Source organism: Mus caroli, chromosome 5 (genome assembly GCF_900094665.2).
Source record: "Mus caroli chromosome 5, CAROLI_EIJ_v1.1, whole genome shotgun sequence".
In the NCBI taxonomy this organism is placed as follows: Eukaryota; Metazoa; Chordata; class Mammalia; order Rodentia; family Muridae; genus Mus; species Mus caroli.
In genome coordinates this window covers 120,152,838-120,176,619 of record NC_034574.1, presented here as the reverse complement: position 1 = coordinate 120,176,619, position 23,782 = coordinate 120,152,838, and the positions used below count along the sequence as shown (strand labels likewise).

At 45.7% G+C, this 23,782-nt stretch overlaps 1 protein-coding gene and 1 long non-coding RNA gene across 2 annotated transcripts in view; one reads left to right on the top strand and one right to left on the bottom strand.

Moving 5' to 3' along the window:
- Tmem132c (transmembrane protein 132C) overlaps positions 1-2,120 on the bottom strand; it is a 284,191-nt gene extending 282,071 nt beyond the window's left edge. The window contains exon 1 of the mRNA XM_029477801.1: positions 2,096-2,120. Within this exon, the coding sequence (XP_029333661.1) occupies positions 2,096-2,120 (25 nt within the window). The remainder of the gene's footprint in view (positions 1-2,095) is intronic.
- A 2,770-nt stretch (positions 2,121-4,890) lies between these two features.
- LOC110294793 lies at positions 4,891-23,144 on the top strand. Its single transcript, XR_002377976.1, has 3 exons — positions 4,891-4,979; positions 12,326-12,407; positions 22,730-23,144. It is a non-coding gene; the product is annotated as an uncharacterized LOC110294793 (long non-coding RNA).
- Positions 23,145-23,782: the final 638 nt, after the last annotated feature.

Here is a 23,782-nt window from a genome sequence, read left to right as displayed (position 1 = left end):
GCATGTGTGTGTTTGTATGTAGTGTATATATATATATATATATATATATATATATATATGTGTGTGTGTGTGTGTGTGTGTGTGTGTGTGTGTGTATGTGCATGCCTGTTTGTGAATGTGTTCGTTTGCTGGTGTCTTGATATTTTTGTGGCTTTTCTCTTTATGTTTTATCACCTGGTACTTGAGCATGAGGTGCCGTGATCTGGATTCCTAAACACTCAGTAAACATTCCTGGCTTGAACAGAGGAATCTGTTACCAGTTGGGCTTACCCCAAGTCAGTTGTTCTTTTATTATATTTTAGAACACATGGAAACGCAGTGACGCCTGGCTCTGTTCCTAACAGTTCAGGGAAAAGTCTTGTTTAGGAGAAAATAAAAAAGATAATTAAAGGACAGGAATTGGTGAACAAGGGAGGGGATCCACTGAGGACAATAAGGATGGACTATCTGGCTCTGAGCACCCAACAGCTCTGCCTGGGAATTGAAGATGCCTCTGAGACAGATGTGGCTCAAACAAAACAAAAACAAAACAAAACAAAAACCAGAAAAGAACAACAAAAAAAAAATCTGCCCACATTACATAACTGACTGCATTTAAAATGTGTACAGGCAAACGCTACTCAGAAAATTGAGGTCAGGTGGAGGAATCGCCCCAATGGGGTCGCAGGTGCAAATTATGTTTATTTTTAAAGAAAACTAATTAAATAATTGTATAAATTCAAGTGAGTTACTTGAGGTACAGAGAAAGGGTGTGTTTGGGAACAAGGGTTATGATTAAGCCAATTCAGCACCTGGGCCCCCGGAATGATAGGACTGAAATGGAAAAATTCAGTTTTAATGATATCAATTTAAAAAAAAAAACTAATAATACCACAAGGGAAAATAGTCAACAGTGGCTTAGCTTTAAGCTGCACCTTGGTCTCTGTTAGCACAAACTGCTGATGTGATTTTCAGTGCCACCCCTTCCTCCAATTTCTGTCCCTATGGCCTTACGTAGCATCATCTTCTAAAGGTTCCAAAAATCAGATCGGTGCCACCAGCTAGAGACAAGCTGGGGACAATTTACATTTGAACCTTAAACATCTCTCCTTGCATCCATGGTTCAGCCTTTCTCAGTCCAAGGTCTGAAGAATCCCCCAGCCCCATACCTCTCCTGGCTGCCTGTGGATCTCTCCCTAGGGCTCTACTTGATTTTCTTTCTTTCTTTGTTTTTTGTTTTGTTTTGTTTTTTCGAGACAGGGTTTCTCTGTATATCCCTGGCTGTCCTGGAACTCACTTTGTAGACCAGGCTGGCCTCGAACTCAGAAATCTGCCTGTCTCTGCCTCCCAAGTGCTGGGATTAAAGGTGTGTGCCACCACCACCTGGCTTCTACTTGACTTTCTTAAAGGACACCAGTGACTGGGGGTCCAGCTTGTCCTGTTATACTCTGAACTCAGTTACCACTCACACCTCCTAGGACCACAGAGGGCACATGCTTTGTCTCAGGATGTCATAAGTGTGACCTAGTCAATTCAGCACAGCTTCTGCTTCAAACACACCCTTCCTCTTTGGTTTGTCTCCATTCACAATACCAACCCCCAAATGCCAGTTAATGTATTTATATTTCTTAAAAGAAATCAGGTAGATATACCAAGCAGAAGGGTTGGAAGTGTCATTCCCCGGGGATCCTGTGTGACACTCACCAGCTCCTTCTATTAATTTATTTATGAATACTTTTTCAGTGCTAATGATAAATGTAAGGCTTCTTATGTGTTAGGGAAGTATTCTACTACCAACCTATAACCCCAGCCCTCTTTCCACCTTTTATCATATGATAGGGTCTTGCTAAATTACCCACTCTGGCCTTGAACTCACTGTCATAGCCTGGGCAGGGCTTGAATATTTCATCTTCCTGCCTTAGCTTCCCAAATGGCTGAGATTAGGGTCCTGTACCACCAGACCTGGCTTCCTTAGTATTTGCAAATTATTCTGGGTTCCTCTTTCTCTTCTCTTCTCTTCTCTTCTCTTCTCTTCTCTTCTCTTCTCTCTTTCTTCTTTTTTTCCATGTTACAAAAGCCTGAAATCTTGCACTGCTACCTCCTTATACAATCTCACCTTCGACATTCATGGATGTGGCCATGACTTTCCCAGACTTCAGACTGCCCCAGCTCAAAGGGATCCTTCTAGAAGCCCTGGCCCAGCCCATCCTCACTGCCTCCTTCTGGATGCTCAGTGACGTATCATACAGCCTTGGGGCTGAAGAGCGGCCCAAGAGTGTCTGTACAGCTGTGGGCCTCCTCACTGGGAGACAGGAGTCCTCACAACTGTGTGCATCCAGTGGCTGCCAGGCAAGCACATATATACTGTGTAGCTTCAAAACACCAGATTCTTTCTTACACAGATCCTGATGCCTAGACAGAAGGCATTCTGGATCTTTCCCCAGCTCTTGGTGCAGCCTACCATCCTTGGTTTGTAGACACATCACTAAAATCCCTGCCTGCTGCTGTTCTGGCCTCCTCTGTGGGTTTTCGTCTTTATTATAATGTATTTTTATTTGCTACTGTATGGGTGTTTGGCCTGCATGCATGTCTATGTTCTCATGAGGCCAGAAGGCGGCACAGGATCCCCTGAAACTCCAGCTGCAAATGGTTGTGAGTTGCTATGTGGGTACAAGGAGCCACATCTAGGTCCTCTGCAAGAACAGCAAATGTTCTTAAGCACTAAGCCACCTCTCCATTGGAACCCGGGGTAACAATCCCCTGTCCTGCTCAGCAAATCCACCTGTCTTAGTTAGGGTTTTACTGCTGTGAACAGACACCATGACCAAGGCAAGTCTTATAAAAAAAACAACATTTAATTGGGGCTGGCTTACAGGTTCAGAGGTTCAGTCCATTATCATCAAGGTGGGAGCATGGCAGTATCCAGGCAGGCATGGTGCAGGAGGAGCTGAGAGTTCTTCATCCAAAGGCTGCTAGTGAAAGACTGACTTCTAGGCAATGAGGGTGAGGATCTTATACCCACACCCACAGTGACACACCCATTCCAACCAGGTCACACCTATTCCAACAAGGCCACACCTTCAGATGGTGCCACTCCCTGGTCCAAGGATACACAAACCATCACACCACCTGATTTCTTATGTTCTCTTCTTGTAACAAGCTCTGTCCCAGGGTGACCTCCTTTTGAAAACACATTTTAGTATATCTGCAAACTCTATACCCAGGTTAAACGGTGTTCTGCCATTCATGCTAGAGATGAGTTGGGGGCAGGGCACTATCCAGGACATAGTTATCAGCAGTTGCAGGGTTTTGCTCTATCTTCCAGGCCGGCATTGAACTTTCTATCCTCCAGCCTCAGCCTCTCAAGTGTTGATACTCTAGGTATACTCGGTGGGAGTACATCTTCAGAAGTTGAAGAATAAACGAGCTAGAGAACCTCTGGCCAATGGCATGTTTAATAGCTGTGAATGGGCCAGTGGCTAATTCATGCTTTTAGTCATGAAAAACCCACAAGTTCCTAGAGCACTCCAAACCCCACCCGAGGAAAGTAAACACTGAGAGCTGAGCCATAAAGACAGAAGCGGGCAACACTTCCTTTTCTAGTCTCTTTCTCTCCCCGGGTATTTTTGGCTCAGGCATTAACTGAGTGAAGGAACAGATTTCTCCACTGAGATAGAAGTCCTTTGATCTCTGAGAGACTCCTGTTTACCTTTCATGCCAAGAGCTATTAAATAGATCCCGAGTTCAAGTGTCTCCCAGGGGCCCCGGCCATTTCTAGGCTTTCCCACCCTTTCCTTCTCAGCTGTGAGTGATGGATTTAATCAAAGTCTCAGACAGCTTACAGTAGGAAGTGAACAGGTCGCCTTCAAGAAAGGGCAGGGCTGTTGTTGTTTTTTTTTTCCCCCCTTCTTCTTCTTCTTCTTTGTGGGAACCCAGAAGATTCTCTTCTGGGGAAATATAAAAAAAAAATAAATGAGCCCTCCCATGCTGGGCCATTTCTTCACCTCCCTCATTATAACTCACTGTTCCCCACATAGATTTTTATGTGGTTCTGCCGATAGCAGCTGGGCTGCACACATCATACTGGACGGAAGGAAGGCCCACAGGACCTTCTGGCTTTGTCTTAGTAAGGGTTTCTACTCTTGCACAAACATCATGACCAAGAAGCAGGTTGGGGAAGAAAGGGTTTATTCAGCTTACATTTCCACATTGCTGTTGATCACCAAAGGCAGTCAGGACTGGAACTCAAGCAGGTCAGGAAGCAGGAGCTGATGCAGAGGCCATGGAGGGATGTTACTTACTGCCTTGCTTCCCCTGGCTTGCTAACTTTGCTCTCTTATAGAACCCAAGACTACCAGCCCAGGGATGGTACCACCCACAAGGGGACCCTCCCCTGCTTGACCACTAATTGAGGAAATGCCTTACAGCTGGATCTCATGGAAGCTCCTTTCTCTGTGATAACTCCAGCTTGTGTCAACTTGATACACAGAACCAGCCAGTCCAGGCTTCATAAGCAAATCCCAATTTGGCCACTTGCACATGGTCTCAGCTAGTGCATTCCCAAGCCTGGTGCTAGGTCCTCATTTAGGTAATTGTGTAAAGATAGTTTTGATCCTGTAGGAACACACACACATGTGCGCACACATACACAAAAGCGTATTTCTGATCAAATTCTGCCCAGTCCAATTCATAATCCCACCAAGAAAATCCTCGACTCCTTGGCTATAGAAAAAGAGAATAACCAGCTATGAGTCTTGGACTCTGAGATCTGTATCTTTGGGCCCGTGGAGGCAGCAGGCAGAATGTGTGAGCAGTGAGACTTCCCGTGGGGAGATAGAGGCCCTGATATCCGAGACAATTCTGTCACTGATGTCAACCAGAAAGTGACATCACAGTGGTCACAACTTCTCTGTGCTCTGTGGAAACTTATGAAACTTGGTGGTGTACTCAGGAGCCAGGATGAAAACCAGCAGCATGGACCCAAGAAGTGTGGCCAGAGGGTAAGTGATCTCTCTCTTGGTCCTGTGCAGATGGGAAGGAATTTATACTGAAAACAGGGACTTAGGGAGCCACCAGCAGCCTGGGCCCACTCTGCTCTCCTTTCTGGTCCCTTATGACATGTGCCCTTCTTTGGGGGCTAGGGGGAAGTCCATGGCTGATGAGGAAGGGGGCTGGCTCTCAGTGAAAGCAGAAACACACAGCTGGGCAAGGTGCAGAGAATCAGGAATGACAGACTGCTCTGTTCTAAACGGGTTGGCTGTGTGATCCACTCCAAGGCTCAGGGAGCATCCCAGAGGAGGGGCTGGAAGGATCTGAGTGTGAGGAGCCTGGCAGCAGTCGGCTCTGACATTACCTGGCTATGAGCTTCTGAACTCACGGCAGGCAGCTATGGCCGTCTGCACAGGATGGGACCCTGAACATTGCATCATGGGTAGAGTAAGGTCCCACAATGCATTGCTCCTCCTTAGAGTATATTGACAAGTAATGGTTGTGGGGGAGAGATGTCATTCTCTGGAGAGCATCTGGTAAGTTACTCTTGATTCAGAAGATATCTTCCCACCCATGCTGGGGGATCAGCGACTCTAAACTCTGTGGGTAATGTACCAAAAGGCATGAAAGGAGGAGCGGGGACTTTTTGAGAAGAAAAGATACCAGAGGTAGAGAAGGGGCTGAGGGAGGGGAATGGACACAAACGGCTAAAATTCATCAAACAAATGTATGAAACTCTTAAACAATTTTAAAAACCTGGCTGTGGTGGCATGCCTTTAACCCCAACACTTTGGAGGCAGAGGCAGGTGGACCTCTGAGGTGGAGGCCAGCCTGGTCTACAGACGGAGTTCTAGGACAGCCAGGGAAAAGCAAAACAAAACACCCAACTCTTCTATACCAGCACTGTTTGTGGAGTTGAGCTCGATGGCTAGCCACCACCTCAGCTACTCAGCTGGCTTCTACCTGAGTGCAGCTTAGGCACAAGAACACCCAGCCTTCCAGGTTCCTCCAGGGTCCTCCAGGTTCAAGACAAAGGTGTCAGGCAGTGCTGGCACCTCCTGGAGGCTCTGACTTGCTCTTTTTACTGCCTCTCCCCATCTGCTGCTGTGGATTCGCAGGCTCCCTGGCTTGTAACTCCATCACCCTAACGTCTGCCTCTACTGTTACATGGCTGTCCTCCCATGTGTCAATGTCCAAGCTTTCTTCTTTATTCTCCTTATAAGGACACACCTCATTCATTGGGCCACTGTAGTAACTAATTACTTCCATAAAGATCTATCTCCAGTAAGATCACATTCTGAGGTTTGGTGTGAATCTGAAGTTTTGAGGGGGTGCATTTCATAATCACAAATAAACCAGTGGGGAGGGGAAGGGCACCTTGAACCAGCTCTACCTGAGGACATCTCTACTGTTAGACCCAGTGAATGGTGAGACCACTCTGAATGCTTCCTGGAGTTGGATTTCTGCCACCTGCTACTCAGAATCCTGATGAATCCAGTCTGGGTTAGGAGGAGGCTCAAGGGTGTGGTGCAGCTTTTGAACCAGAGTCATTCTTCCGAGGATCTTTAGGAGCAGCCAGGACAAGTGCTTTTTAGTGGCGAATGGCCGGAGGACCTTACAGTGAGTTTGCTGCAGATGGCAAGGTGAGGGGCTCACTGGCTCCCAAGGATAGGAAGTTAATAGAGAAGGCCAAGGTGTCCTGGCGAGGAGTGGTAGAATGTGGGTAACTGAGTGGCATGTCGTGCAGACGTGGCCACGTTTCTTTCACAGCAGAGAAAGGGAGTAGATAATCATTTGGAAAGGACCATGAGTTAGCTGACCGCACTTCCGGGCACATCTAATTGACTTGCTTGACAGTCAGCTCACTCTATCACTATGGCAACACCCTCTGACATTTTTTTTTTTCCTTCAGGAAACAAAGGCAAGGGGCAGAGAGAGGAAGTGGGCCACCTTCAGGCTGGCCTTGGCTGGGTCACTTTAGTCAGAGACGTGGTACCAAGGATGCACATGCACGTTAAGTAGTGGGCAAAGCTCCGCATCTTGTTTAGGGAGTGTGTGATGCATGCTAGGCCGTAATCATCTTGAGTAACCAGAAGCCGGATACACTGATGTAACAAGGGTCTTCACTGGGTTTATCAGCCAGACAGCTGTGAGGACTTTGCTCACTGGAGTATAAGAGGCTGTTGGCTAAAACCACAGGGGCACCTGAACAGGTATGTCGGAATCTGGCTCCAGAGTTCCAGGCCATTATCATTAAAATAGAGTTAATAGTCTAAGGCTCATATACAGGGTCTGCCATACAAAAACTGAGGCCTCGTGGCACCTGCCTATATTCCTAGTGCTGAGGGATAGCCACAGAGGCTCCCTAGGGCTTGCAGTCAGGACAATCTGACTGACCAGTGAGAGCTCAAGGTTCACCGAAAGGGCCTGTCTCAAAAACAGAGGAGAGCTGTTGATCAAGGCACTCAGCTCCAACTTCTCAGCCCACCCACACCCTTGTATGCATGTGTGTACACACTTATGCAACACACACACATACACACACACACAATGTAGCATTAGTGTTTGCAAGACCCAGTGGTGTACCTCTGCAGTCCCAGTAAAGGGACAGTTAAGGCAAGAAGATGGTGAGTTCAAGGCTAACCCAAGATAGATCAAGACCTGGATTTAGAAATAAAACTTAGACTATTGAGATGGTTCTGTGGGTAAAGTTTGCCTTTCTGGCAAGACTGATGACCTGAGTTGGCTGCATGTGGTAAAATGAGAGAACGGAGTTCTTCAAGTTGACCTCTGACCTCCACAGTTGCTTCTCTTGGGCATTTTGTCATAGCCTCAATCAGGAAGAGAAACTAAGACATGCGTGCTATGAGGATTTCACTTCATTAAAAAAATGTGTGTTGGTGTTTGCTGAGTGTCTATCAATCACTAAGAGTTTAAAAACAATGACCCAAGACTCTGTCCATAAATTGCCAAAAGTCAGTTATTAATTAAGGGACACAAATAAGAACATGGCATTTCCATTCTCCGGGTTTCTGCCTTCTGGGTCATGGCTTCTCTTTGAATCAACCTGCTTCCCACCAGTGCCTGCACTACAATGTATTAGACCCAGGCAGCAACGCCTCTGTGACAACAGAGAGGACCTACTCTCTGTCACCTTGCCCTCTCATCTGTCATCATCGATATGCCAAACATCCCTGCCCCTTGACCTGGAAGTATTTTCCAGCTCATTGCTAGGGGCATGAGTAGCGCAGTTGGTAGGATGCTTGCCTGGCATGCAGAAAGCTCTGAGCTCAAGCCCCAGGATCCTCCAAAACTACCTGGCCTGGTATATTTCTGTAATCCCAGCACTAGAGAGGTGGAATCAAGAAGATCAAGAGTTTAAGGTCAAGATTGCCCTTGGCTACACGAGGTCCTATCAATGAAGGCAATATCAAGCAATCAATAAAAATGCCATTGACCTATAAGGAGACAGAAAAATGGTCACTGAACCAGTTTGATCACATAAAGGTAAGGGGATGGGGCCAGATTAGATTCAGCATTCTGATGGCAAATAAGTTCCAGCAGAGGGAGCTTCCGGCCTGTAGGCAGTGCTCAGAGGAAGCTCCCTGAAGGTCATCAGAGGTGTGAGCTAACTGCATGTATTAGGTCTCTCAGCTCCTTCCCTCTCTCCTCCCCTTGGGGAACTGCAGTTGGAGACCCAGTGAAAGTGAACCGGAGAATGATCCTCTGTGCATCAAGTTGAGGTTTACTGAGCAACAACAACCTTCCAGATACAATTCCAGCTTCTCTTTCATCCAGCACTGCTCGTGGTCCCCCCCCCCCCCATGGCAGCCACCATAAGCACCATCGACTGGACTAGCTTCCAGATAACGAAAAGGCCAAGCACATCCCAAATCTGGTTCACTCAGACTAATAAGAGAACCGGAAGATTGTGTTTGACAAGCTCAACAGTGAATACAAGAGAATTAACTCTCTGAAGCTTTAAGCAGAAGCTACTACAGGTGACAAACCTCAGGGAATGGCTGGATGTGAGAGTGACACTCTCTTAGGTAACATTATGAGAACCCATTGGGCTGGCTCAATCAGCAAGAATGGTCTTAGGCAAGATGGCTGCCCTAGTAATTTTTCCAGGTTCAGAGATCACAACCCTAGGAATTGGGCCACCACCCACTGCACAGGTCACCACAATGAATGCAATCAATAAACGCCCCCATCGGTATATCCAAAGGCTTGCTTCCCAGGTGACGATATTCTGTCATGTTGAGTATTAAACATCAAAAAAAAAAAAAGTGCCAAATGGTAATTGCAAGTACCACATGTAATGGCTTAGTCTCAGCTGTTAGAGTCAAGTTCTATGGGTTACTATTGGTTGCTTCTCAGTGGTCCCTGCTTTGAAGATCTGCCAATCTTGGACCCAGCTGCCAACTCCCCAGGTTGCCCTGCTCTTTCTGGACATGTCTGGGCCATGTGACTTCCTGTGGCACCATCCAATCCAAGATACCAAAAGCTAAGAGTAGCAGCTGCCAACAAAGAAGAGGGGATGGAGGGCCCAGAGTCAGGACAACGGTGACTTCTGGGAATGAAGAGGAAGGTGGTGCCCCTCTTACAGGTGCTCAGACTCATGAACTGAAGGCAGAAAGGCTAGGTATGTGGCCTAGGCAAAGCCTGACATAGCAAAATATGCACTCAGAACATTCAAAAAAAGAAAAAGGAAAAATAGAAAAAAAGAATTGAAAAAGTCAAAATGCCATTAAGCGATAATGCAACTTTAGCTTTCCTTAATTATTAATAGACTTTGAGGAATAATTTGGAACTAAATTACAACCGGATAGAGGGATTCATAATACATGTGGGTCACAGGGGATTATGAAAATATCTGGCCTCATTTTCATGTCACCTGACAGAAATTCATCCAGGAAAATGCCACGAAACATAATCGTGAACATTAATAGACAGTTCCCTGAAAGCTGCGTGTGCTCCCCCCGCCCCCCCAAATCCAGAGAGTTGAAGCTTACGGTTTTATGCATAGGCAATTCTCAACATCTTTACTCAAACACTCTCAATTTTCTAAAGCTAATAGTGGTTCCCACTTGTGCTGTTCATGCTTTCTGACAATTTGCTATTTGCCCCCCCACTCCTGAATAATACCCTGATTTAGGGAGGAGATGATTGCAGAATTTCCGTTCTGCCAGGATATAAGGAAGATCCAGTCTTTGAAGCCAGCAGGTAAGATTCAGCCACTGCCACGCATCCACGGGTGGTTTGAGGGACCTAAGGACCACTGGACTCCTGAAGGAGATATGGAACCGTAGCAGCTCTCAGGAACATAGAATGAGCTTAGTGGCATAGACCTGACATCTCAACACGTGGGAGGTGGAGGCAGGAGGATCAGGGATTCGAGGTCACTACATACTGAGTTGGAGGCCAGCCCCAGCTGTGTGAGACCCTGTCTCAAAATAACAGCAGCAGCCACAAAACATCTGGAAGACCTTCCTTCCTCAATTGTAGAAAGCCTCCTGTCATTCATCTTTTGATCCTTTGATAACAGTCACAGATATCATCAGTCACTTTCTCAATCCCTGGGGCTGGCTACTCCCTCTTCCCTCAAAGCCACTACGAACTCCAATTTCCTTGGTGCTAAACTACCCTGAGGAATGCCTAGTGCCTTTTGCAAAATACAAATTAGATCACAGAGCCCCAGATCTCATCTCTGCAATAATTTAATTTGTTTTTTGAAGAACCATTGGTGAGCCTTTCGTTTCTCTTTTTCTCCCAAACCTGCGCAGTGAACCAGTTGGTAGTAGGGAAACTGAGCCACCACAGCAGTCAACAGCACTCGTTTATTTATTTTTTTAAATATGCTCTTTCTGGAGGCTTTGGAGAACAGTGTACTGAAATAATGGCATAGATACTCCACACAGAATTCCTGCTGTCACAAAAGTATCACATCTCAGTCATGACATAGCTCTCCCTTTAGCCTTTCTAAAACCATTACGAAAGAAAATGGCAGAACGCCCCAATATGGGGCACATGGGTCTCTTTATTGGGTAAAGGTCTGTGTTCCTGGACATTTCTATTTATATCTACAAAACAGTATGTTCTGGTTAGTTATAAATTTCAACTCATCATAACCTAGAATAACCTGAGAGGAGAGCTTTGATTGGGCATGTGTGTCAGGGATTGCTTACATTGTTAATTGATGGAGGAGATCTCAGTCCACTGTGGGCGGCAGGATCCCCTAGGCAGGAAGTCCGAAAAGGACAGGGGAAACCTGTATCTAAGGAAGCAGGCAGCAGGAGAACTTGTTTCTCCTCTCTGCTCTTGATGTCATATAACCATGTTTGAGTTTGAGTTCTTCCCTTGGCTTCCTGAAAGGGACAGGTGACAATTTAGAATCCTAAGCTGAACAAACCCTTTTTGCCCGCATTGCTTTTGGTCAGGATATTTTATTCCTGTGGCAGAAACAAAACCAGAATTCATTCTGTAGGAATTATCCTTACCAGTCTGCTATCACTTCAAGGCTGTGCCCATGGTCAGGGCACCATTTTGCTGGAGAATTCTATCACCATAGCAGTTTTCAAAGACCCAGAGGTGGATAAAACTGGCCCTGAGTTCTCTTTGAAAACATTCTGTGATGGACTCAGAGGTCTTCCTGAAATAGGCAATTTATAAACTATGAGACTTCGGCAGATTGTAGCTGGGAGGACTCCTCTCTAATCGCCAGCCATTTCTTCCATTAGAGAATAAGATAATGATGTTTAAATGTCACCAAGTGCCCACTGTTTAACAGCTGTGGCTTCCTCATTCCAGATAATTTAATTTCCAATGGAGGAAAAAAAAATTTTAAAGCAGCCACAAAACCACAACCCGAAGCCGCAGAATCATCTCGAGTTCTGTGGAAGCATAATGTTTAGAGACTGCATTGCACTGTGGGCTTGGGATAACTGCAAGATTTGAGGGGCTTTGCACAGCTTTGGCAATTAAGGAAAATGGAGTAACTGCCAAGGTGGTGTGGGACCAGAATAAGTGAAATGGTAAGTCTCTCTCTTCTTACGAATGAACAGCTCACACCTCTTACTGAGATGTCACACACGATGCTTCCAGGGAAGACAGGGCAGGTTGGCATGGTCAGAATCTCCCCCATCTCGTGCCACTGTGACAGCTCTTGCAGTAAGTCAGCAGATAGCCTGGTCTGGGGGGGAATGCAAGGTTCAGAAGACAGGAGCCTGGACCAGTTTCTCCTGATATATTTTTGTATTCCAGGTCTCATAAGGTCCTTTGTTTATAGTAACGCTTCCTCTTCCTTACACATCAGGAAGCTCTGTAAGTAGTGTTACCTTTTTTTTGATATCTGTAGGAAGAAACTTGAAGCCACGTGTCTACAGCAGTGTCCTGGCAGTCAGGAATAAATGGACACACATTCCAAGGTCATGAGAAAGGTCAGATTTTTTTCCCCATTATTTGTGAACATACTGATTCCTGCCCAGCTTGGGAGTAAGGTATACACATATTACTCTAATATCCAAAGATGCTTCCAGAGTTTGGAACCATGATGCTTTTTTTTGGAAGATCTGAAATATGAAAAGACAACCTAGTAGCCATAGCATCTTTGGCTTAACCCAGCCCAACTCTGCAGCCCACAGACTGCTGGTGCTAAATATTATTCCGTACTTATTTACATGTGTGCATGTTCATGTATGTGTGCACAGGCACACATGTGTGCACATGTATGTGGAAGTCAAAGGAAACCGTCAAGTGTTACCCCTCAGACACCAACCTTCTTTTCTGAATCAGGGTCTCTCATATGCCTGGAGCTTACCAAGCAGGCTGAGATGGCTGGCTAAAGAGCCCCAGGGATCTGCCTGTCTGAGCCTTCCACCATTGGGACCATAGCATGAAACATCACACCCAGCTTTCTTAGGTTCTGGGGCTCAGGTCTTCAGGCTGCCAAAGCAAGTACTTTGCCAAGTGAGCCACCTATCCAACCCTTGTTCTGTACTTACAAAAGGCAAGGTTGGGGGGGGGGTTGGTGCACAGGATGTGGTTGTATTTTATTAGCCTCCATTTAAGATCGGCTCTAACCAATGTCTCTCAACATTTTCCATGACCTTGACTGAACGCAATCTTTACCTACCATCCCTATCACCTGTGCAGGAGGTAAGGACACTGGCGGGATGGCTCAGCTGGCGAAGGCACTCGTGGCCCAGGCTGATGACCTGAGTTTGACCCTGAGGACCCACATGATAAAACAAGAGAGCTAACTCCCTAAGTTATCTGCTAACCTCTGTACACATGCCATGCAGGCTCATACACATTTTTCCTCCCTAAACAAATAAATGTAATTAAAAAAAAAAAAGTCTAGCAGTTACATAAGACCTGTTGATGAGCCAGGTCTGTCTAGCCCTCTTACTTTTCTGTTTAAATGTTTGCTTCTGACTCAAGCTCCCCGGGGACCAAGCTCTTCACCTGATTGAGACTTGGTTGAGCATTTCCCTACCAGCATCTTATTGTCGCACAAGCTACCTCCAGATACCTAGTCTGAGATGCTCCTGTTCCACAGGCATCCAAGAGCCAGGGTCAGATGAGGCCCACCCTCAGAGAGCTTTACGTCTGAAGGACAGGTGAGGTTCTAGGCCCTCTGGAGCTTCCATTCATGATCTGTTTTGGCAACAATGCACATTTTCCTGAGTGCCTCCCACTCTTCACACTAATGATTCCTGTTTAGAAAAAATGCCAACTTTATTTGCTGCCAGGGTGATAGGGAGCATATAGCCTGTGTGTGTGTGTGTGTGTGTGTGTGTTGGGGGGGGGCGATCTGTGTCATCTCTGACATCAGGAGACTTCCTAAGCAACTCTCACTCGCCACTCAACTGTGAGGAGATGTTTCTTAGGATCTAAGTGGGTTTAGAACTCAGGGGTAGAAGATGGTAGTCCCATGTATAAAACATGGCTGCCTAATACTCAGGGCTGCTGGGTAGCGGGGAGCCTCTGTTGGCAGTGAGTCTCATGGCTTGTGTCTCCAGCAAAGTTGTGAGTTTTCAGCATGTAAATTAACCACCTCTGGAGACCCAGGGTGATGGGTAAAGGAAACCATGGGGCTGAGAGTCTGGGTACTGGACTTCTACAATAACTCTACCACTGGCTGCCCCATCTACATGAGGATGTGCCCTAGTCCTACACAGCTGCCCCAAGCATCAAATAAACATTATACAAGAAACCAGTGCCACACTGGGGACATGACTGCACATAACACTCCACAGGAGGGAAAAAAAGATTCCTGTGCACACAGCTTCAAATGGAACAGTGACTATAAACGTTGGTGCTTAGTAACATAAGAAAGGAAGTTGAAACTGCCAGGAGTATGGGTAGGGCATAAAAACATGGACCTTGGTCTGTCCCCAGGTGGGAAAGGAAAGTTTCTCAGGAGGTGAGCTGAGGTCCTGGACATGCGTAGGTGCGAGTGCGAGTTCAGAGTCAGAGAGGATGCAAGCAATATTATCTGCAGTATTTAAAGTTTTCTCCCAAAGGGAAGTATTTATTATTGTTCACATAATTAAAGATTGGCTCAGGGACAGAAGGAAAAAAAAAAGGGCAAGAACATGAGGCATCTCCAGGGTTCACAGGGTGAGAACATGGGGTGCCTCCAGGGCTCAAACACCAAACAATTCTACTTGCAGAAGGCTCTGAAAGCAGACTGCAGGGCAAGGAGGAGGGAGTAAGGCGGCTTGGGAAGGATGTGGAGGCAGAAGGAAGGGACCCCGCACAGCTCAGTCCCTTTGCTGCAGGAGGTTTTGCAGATATGGCTCATGGCAAAGGGACAGAGCTCTCTCTCTGCCCATGCTGGACCAAGATCAGGGGCCTGGGGCTGTTGGCCTCTTAGAGCAGTTACATAGGCCAGGAAGGAACAGAGAGGGAGGAAGGAAACACTCTGATGCCTCCTTTTTAGGGCATTCCCTTCTTCATTCTAATAGTCTCAAACCTAAAGCAAAAGGAGGAGATACCCGAGGCGAAGAGCATTTGGTGAGTTAAACCAGAAGGAGTCAGTCTTAGGAAGAAGGGTGGGGCCAGGCTGGAGAAGTTAAAGGAGGTGGCAGATCATGGGAGGTCTGGATTGACCCAGAGAACAAAGGGAGCTATCTCAGGGTTTAGAAGGAAGGGTAACACAGCTCATCTTCTTCAGGGTGCTTTCTACCGACATCTCAAAGCAGTGGTTCTCAACCTGTGGGTCACAACCTTCCCAGGGGTCACATATCAGAGATCCTGCATATGATTTACATTGTGATTCATAAAAGGAGTGACCTGAAGTTCTGGAGTAGCAATGAAATAATATTATGGTGGGGCGATCACCACAACATATGGGGAGCTGTATTAAAGGGTTGCAGCGTTAGGAAGGTTGAGAATCACTGGGACAGAGGCAAAGCAGGTCTCAGGCTGCAAATACTCACTAGAATCTGATAGCTAATGTTTGGGTCTCAGGGAGGAACAGGTTCCCAGACACCATAGGGTGTCTACCCTGAATCATAGCAGAGAGCTGGCCAGGAAGAGGCTTAAGCACACCAAAGTCATGAAAGGTGAGCATTTGTCAGGATTCCCTTCCTTCTGCCTTCTATCTTTGCACTTCTTTAATGCTGAATTAAAGGCACATTAGGAAGGGCCTTCTCACTGGTGTTGCAAAGTTTGGGGTTGAACACAGAATTGCTCAGCCTCACAGTAAAGAATTATCACCTCATATCCACACAAATGGTGGCATCTGAGAGTTTTCTTTGAAAGCATGGAGAGCTCAGAAGATAAAAAGGTAAAAGTAAAAAAAAAAAAAAAAAAGACATGATTTGAATCCTAAATAAAATTTGAAAGTCTGCCACACCCACTAGGAGATATTGTTATTGTGGAGAGAGAGAGAGAGACAGACAGACAGACAGACAGACAGACAGACAGACTGACACAGACACCAAGAACCACAGCTCAGATCCTCATACATAAGCATCAAATACATGCACGCGCACGCACGCGCACACACACACACACAGAGGGAGATGGAGAGGGGGGAAAGAGATGGAGACTGGAAGGGTCGGAAGAGAGGAAGAGGGAGAGGGAGAGACTGAGTCTGTGGCTAAGAATCACAACCAGACCCTCTTAGTTTTAAGATGCTTCAAGCCAGCATCTACAGACAAGCAAAGTAGAAGAGCTCAATGGGGGAAGACTGGACATTAATGAAGGCAAACTACCCACTATTCCAAAGATCCAGGAAGCTTATTATAGACCCCAAACCATGTTTGAGGTCATAAATTACTCAGAGGCATGGCCGAGGAGTAATCCAATAATCCATTTATAACTTTAAGTAAATCTGGTTGCACACGGAAGCCCTTCTGAGTTTACAAACCTATAATATTTCCAGCCACTGGCCTGGAATCGGAGGGGGCCATCATAGCCAGCCAAGGGTGCGTGGTGTTCAAACCACAGAAAATTAACCAGAGCCAGACAGTCGATACCACATTAGCCCCTTCGCTGCAGTTGCTTATTCTGTTTGTGACTATTCATTTCAATCCAGGGCCAAGCAAAAAGTTGGCTAGCTCATCCCCTAAAAACAGACCCTTCTCGCTATTGAATCCCACAAGTTCCAGAAGAGAAAGACTAATATATGTTCCTTGCAATAAGAAAGAAGAAAGATGCACCCTCATCCCGTGCATCCAGAATAGATGAGATTAATTCTTCTCAAGCCCTCAGGGCACATTAGGAAACACATCGAAGTTCAAGAAGGCTCACTTAAATCCAGGGACTCTCTAAGTGATACCCTGGTAAATCTTTATATTATTCTGATTTACCTTAGTGTTTAATAGAAGGAAGCCACACAACTATTTTGAACCTAAAGAGTTTGAGAATTATTTTTCTCAGTTAAAGAAATCAGTCTTGGGCTAGAGAGGTAGCTCAATGGATAAAGGGCTTGCTACCAAGTGTTGAGTACCAGGGTTCAGACACTCAATACCCACATAAAAATTAGGGCAGGTTTGGTGATCTACTTGCATTCCCAACACTTGGAAGGTAGAGATGGGGGATCTTCAGGGCAAGCTGGCTAGTCAGACTAGCCATATCTGTGAGCCCTGGGCTCAATAAGAAATCCTGCCCCGGTAAATACATTGGCAAAGGAGGTACCTGAAATAAACCCCTTTGCATACATGGGAACATTTATTTTCATGCATACCACACACAAAGCATATCTCTCTTCCCATGCTCAGATCATCACAGACTACTTGCAAATGACTAGTATGTTACATTCTGCAGAACTGAGAGAGGGGACAGAGCTGTGTTCATGGATGGACCATCTTATTGCCACACATCACTGGGGGTTGGTGGATGCCTTGGTGGCTTTAGCAGATTCTGAAGCCATGGATTGTCAAAATCATCATGAGAAGACACCAGTGTCTTGGTTCCTCCTGGTGGTCCTACTGGTCTACCTGGCTTGTTCCACCAGACCACCTTTGAACAGCTTTGAGTGGGTGGCTTCTAGAAGATGCTAAACTGAGGTATCAGGTTACACTGTAGGGATGGATCCCATCTCCCCACTTCTCAAGGTGCCACCCATCCCCATTCCTCAAGAGGAAGGATTATGGCTCCCACCGATTTAAAAAAAATTATTTATTTTATGTGTATGATTTCTGTGCAGCATGTACACCTGCATGCCAGAAGAGGGCACCAGATCCCGTTATAGATGGCTGTGAGCCACTACATGGTTGCTGGGAATTGAACCAAGGACCCCTGAAAGAGCAGTCAGTGCTCTTAACCGCTGAGTCACCTCTTCAGCCTGCTCCCACCAAGTTCTGAAAAGCCAAGTTAGGCCACGGTGCTTGTTTCATTCTGATTCCCTGGGAGAGCCTCCCTGCCCCCATCTGAGTGCCTTTTGGATATATTCTGTGCCAAATGAAATCCAAGTGAGGTCATTAATTATGAAAATTCACAATGCATAATTATAATAATTACTCAGATCACATAAACATTACAGCCCCATGAATAATTAAATAGGCTCTGAGCTTTGGAGAGCTTCCCTAACACAATAAAACCTAGGGAGGTGACAGGGAAGGGACAGGAGAGTCACACTTTGGTTTGCTGTGAGTGAGTTGTATTGTTTCGAGGACATTTTCTTTTTCACTTTGTCCTAAAGAATTATCCTTGACCTTATGAGGCAGAGATATAAAAGCAACAATGAGATGCCTGGAATGTTAAAAGACCGGATCCATGCTTCAAAGTGGAGATCTAGAGTTCCAAGCAAGACATCTTCCCAAGGTTCTGGTTTCTGCCCTCACCCCTCTTCAAAAATCCTTTCTGAAGAAGAAACAATGAGTCCCATTTTATAACAAATACACAGCCACACAGAGGTACCCTGTGTCCTTCTCAATCGAGTGAGATGCTGACTCTGGAATAAATAGATATTTTCAGGTTTCTCTCTGGGCAATGTAGACTCAATCAGAAAACAGAATCAAGGTTGAGGCGGGTATCTAATTCTGTGTTCACTAGAAGACATAAAATTGGTGTACCATGTGACTTTTACGAACCACCATCAGACTTCATTAGTGACCAAATCTGTGAGTGAACAACAGTGGCTGTGCGACAAGAGGTTTCCGAGAAGCAATTCATCGGGAGAGACACTGAGAGAGGCCCACACTGGGGAACCCTGTGGAGAGGTGGTTAGGAATGTTGTTAAAGCTGAATCTGAAATGATACCCCTGACTTGTTGAAGTGCTCTAGCCTCTGTGGTGCCTGGTGCTGCTTTGTAGGCGTCTATGCCATCTATGCTTGGTGCCTGGGTAGTGTTGGCAGGCCATGGGGTTTTTGTGGGTTCTGTAGGTTCCTGTTCACTTACTGGGTTTTCCCAGCCCACAGATCAGAACCAGCTACAAGCTGTATTTACCACAGACCAAGTGGTTCCTACCCACAAACTGTGATTTCCCCCCAAATCTGATGGCCAAAGTGAAATTCTCTTCTGATAAGCCGTTGCTGAAGGGTGCTTTGTGACCAAGATGAGAAAATTCATACAGCTTGGCTTTTAATAAATGCCCTCTGTGCTCCCTGAGGGGGGGTGTAATCAAGATATGAAATATACACAAATCCTATTGCTTCTGCAAATAAGGATTTATTTGTAGACTACAAATAACAGATTTCTTATCTGTTATGTTTTAGACTTTCTAAAATGATGGCCCATTAAAGCAATGATACTGTTGTAAGCAAGAGAGATGGTTTCAGTAGTGAAGGTCACTGGCTGTTCTTGTAGAGGACTAGGGTTCAGTTCCCAGCATGCGCAGGGTGACTCACAACTGTCTGTGGCTTCAGTTCTAGAAGATCTGATGACATCTTGTGGCTTCTGAACACATATGGTGCACATAACTTCATGTAAGCCCATATACATATACATAGAAATACTAATTTTTTAAAATGATATTATATGAAAAGCTGGCCTAGAACCTCCCACAGAAAGAATGTTCAACTACCAGGTAAAGTAAGTTTTAATTTTTGTTTTCTTTTAGATTTATTTATTGTACGTGTATAAGGCTTTTTTTTCTTGCATAAATGTTTGTGTACCACATAGGTGTCTGGTCCCTTAGAGGTCAGAAGGAGGGCTTCAGAGCCCCCAGATCTGGAGCAAAGGATGGTTGTCAGCTACCATGTCAGTGCTGGGAACTGAACCTGGGCTCTCAGGAAGAGCAGTAAGTGCTTGTAACCACTGAGCCATCTCTTCAGCCTCAGGTAAAATGAACTCAGCAGGCAAAATGAATTTAGTCTCGAGTTTCTATTTCATTCTAGTGATTCCCAAGAGACTCAATAGCAATTCAAAGCTGGTTCCACTGTATGTCACAGCCATGGTTCATATTACTGATGATAGCTATTTATAAAGGATATACTGTATGCCTGGCATATATAGTGGGGTTTCAATAAAGACAGAGGAAACCAAATTCCAGATCTATGAGAACCATCATGTGCCGTGATGTGACTTATAATATACAAGTAATTGTTTATGTTGCTAAGAGGTCTTTAGGAATAGATTAGAAAGAAAATCCCATTTAATTGCTGGAAAAATAGTGTTGAGTGGGGAAGGCTTGCCCATTCCCCATTGTCTATGTTAGGATCTGACAGAGAAGGAGTCTTTGTGTCCAAGGGTCTTCATCTAAGTATTTTTCCTCTTGGCTCTACTGGTCAGGAGTGATCCAATTATGATTTTGAGTATGCACACGAGGAATAAAAAAAGGCTACCTTGTCAGATATTTAGCCTAAAATTTTTAAAAAAAAGAAAAAGTCTATAGTAACTTCAATGGAGGAGCTTGAACACAAGAAAACAGGCTACATGGCAGTGAAAGTGTTAAGAAGATCAAGATGATGGATGTTAACTACTATGCCACCCCCCCATCCCCACCCCCACACTGCCAGCCCCTCAGGGAGGAAGGACAGGAATGGTGGGGGTTCCGCACCAACTGTGGAGAGCAAAATGAGATGTGAGGAGAGGAGCTGCCCCAGGCAGCTAGAGCTAGAGAAGATGCCGCCACAGCTCCCGGCAGTACAAGCAGCAGGATAGAGGTGGAAATGAACGTACCGCACCGGTTGCAATATCCTCTGTCTTCATTTCCTCACAGCCCCTCAACAGACTCAGGTGGAGAAGCTGGAAGGCAAGGGAATCTAGGAGGTACAGTTCCTGGAGAGCCAGGAGAGGGGAAGAGGGGTGGAGCCAAGGGACAGCACAGGTGTGTAGAGAGCGTGCCACCAGAGCTACACAATCCTCACCTGAGCCTGTGGGAAACCGGAAGTGAAGGATCTCAACTCCTCCCAAAGTCTTTATTGCCTTCCTCTGTTTCGGCTTCTCAAGCATCCCTTGCTCCTACAATGGCCAAGCTTCCCTCACAGGGCCGTGACGCGTGTGCACATCTGTGTGCTTCCTCTCTGGCCATGCTCCACCCTAAACAGGGGCATCTATCAAGGAATGAAGATGCTTTGGTTTTAGGTCACTTAGCTACTGCTGGCATGTAGCGAGTTGATACAAAACCCTGAATCACAAGGAGAAAATGGTGTGCACAGCAGGGACAGGGCTGGTCTCCAAAGTCCTCCACCAACTGAGTGGCCACAAGATCCTGTCCCAGGGCAATGCTCTCAGCATCCCGAAATCTTGAAGTGAGCTTAGACCATAAAAAACGCCCTTCAAGAATCTCTAATTGTAGCAGGGCGTAGTGGCGCACACCTTTAATCCCAGCACTGGGGAGGCGGAGGCGGAGGCGGAGGCGGAGGCAGGATAATTTCTGAGTTCGAGGCCAGCCCGGACTACAAAGTGAGTTCCAGGACAGCCAGGGATATACAGAGAAACCCTGTCAAGAATCTCTAATTGTTCTTCTTTCTCCTCCTTCCTCTTCTTGTTAATGCATCTGGTGTGCTGTGTGTGTGTGTGTGTGTGTGTGTGTGAGGGGGTCGGGTAGTGGAAACTTCAGGTTTCTTTGGAAAGTCGGTTATGTCAAATGATGTTCTCCTAAAGCAGACACAGGTGAAAGGATGTTTTGCTAAAGCAAACACGTGCATGATATTAAGAAGGAATATAAATGTAACCCAACAGACGGTGGGCAATGCTGGATGGTATTGGTACACCTTGCCATTCCTTAATGGTCATCGTTTGTCATAACTTCATAGAAAGAAATACACCAAAAAATTTTTTTCTGGTAGTGTTCTGAGAGCTTTGTGTTGCTTCTGTGGACTTGGGCCAATTGGCAGAGTGATGTCAGCTGATACAGACTCACGTGGAGTTTTGCTAAGACAAACTCACATGGTGTTTTGCTGAGGCAAGACCCATGGGAGGGATTATAAATAGGACTCAATAGACAATGATGTGGGGAGTGGGGAGGTTGCCTAGCTGGCTTTGCAACACTTCCTTGGTCTTGAGTCTTTGTCTTCACTGATCTTCACTTCATTTAGAGAGGCATAGCAGATAACTTCTCCTGGTATCCCTACTGGTCCTGGGTGCTCCTGCTGATTTGGCAGAAGCCTACAAGGGACCATTGTGACTTCCAGAACACTGTATATGCCAATCAAGTCTTCTGGAATCAAGCCACTTTCCTGGCTTTCAGGGACTTCAGAAAACTCTCTTCCATCTGTTGGGATTAGCTTTAACTGTTGGGATTAGCTTTAACTGTTGGGATTAGCTTTAACTGTCAACTTGACACAGCCTAGACTTCACCGAAGGTCTGGCCTATTGGAAAGTCTGTGGGAGATTGCCTTGTTAATTGACTTAGGAGGTCCAATCCACTGTGGGTGACACCATTCCCTAGATAGGTGGTCCCACTCTGTAGAAGAAAGCAAGCTGAGTGTAAGCCTATGAGAGAGGCAGCAAGCAGGCATCTTGCTACACTTCTATAACCAACTGAAGTTCCTGGTTGGAGGTGATGCTCTTGGATTCTTTCCCTGACATGTTCTGAGATTGTACGCTGAAATAAACTCTTTCTTTCCCTAAGTTGCTTTTGGTGAGATGCCTTTTATCACAGCATCAGAAAGGAAATTAGAATACCATCTTTACTGAAAGCCTTCCTTCAAAGTTCTGACAGAGGATGCAATCTGGAGGTCCAGTCTCGGGGAGGAAGCAGCTGACACTAGATCTGCCTGCTCCATCTGTACCTGGGCCCCAGGCCAGTGTTTGCCCAACTGTGCCATTGCAGATAATGGGGGGAGGAAATACAGAAGAACCTTTAAACATGCTATCAGCTATGTATTTATCTCAATGATTTTTTTTTTTTCTTCACAGAAATGCAATTAGTATGTAAAACAGCGGCTCTCCTGGAAATGACTGCTCCGGGGGCTGAGCTCAGATGAGAAGATTTACAACAGAGAAAAGCTGTGTGAAGCCTGTGGATGTGCGGGAGACACCAACGTGGCAAAAATCACTAAGGGCCCTAGAGGGCGACTGAGAATTAGAAACAGGATTTGAGCTACAGGTGATGTTCTGTCTTTGAAGGTGGAGTCTTTAAACTTAGCGTCTCCTACATGCTTTCTGCTCTCCCAAATGCTACCCAATATGTGTTTTCAATTGAACTTTGAAACTAACATTCTATGTTTCTGGAGAAAACTTAGAAGTCATTATGAAACTAATAATAGCATCGAAGGTGCTGTTCATTCAGACAGTGTCCCAGAGTTGGGGACATAAAAAAATGTCATTCCTAAACTTGTATTTTGACTCTCTTACATCCAAAAGTTCATGGCTGGTACAGGTTGTGCCTTCATGTGTATGTGAGTGTATGAATGTGTGTGTGAGTGTATGAATGTGTGTGTGCATACATCGGTAAGTACACATGTATGTGTATGAGTGTGTTCACACATATATGTACACACAAGCACTGGCCTTGCATTTTCTCCAGAGGAGCCGAAATCAGAAACATACAGGACTATGAAGAATTTTTTTCTCTTGAGTCTCAACTCTACGGAGAGGCATACCAGACTTCACAGAACGGAACTGGGACTGATCCACCAACATATAATAGCAGTTCCTAGGCAACTGTGTGGAGTCTCCTGTCATTACTCCTTGCTCAGAAAGGCCTGTTAAAATATTCCCATCTAAAGCCGGGCATAGTGGCGAATAACTTTAATCTCAATATTCAGAGGCAGATGGATCTCTGTGAGTTCAAGGCCACCCTAGTCTACTGAGTGAGGTACAGGTCGGCTAGGGCTTCCTATTGAGACCAGTCTCAGCAACCAAATAAGAAGAACCAAAGAGAAAGAAGCAATGATGGGGATACAAAGTACTCCTGAGGCTTCTATTCCAAGAAGCCCTAAGTGAGGAAGAAGGAGGGAAGGGATCTTC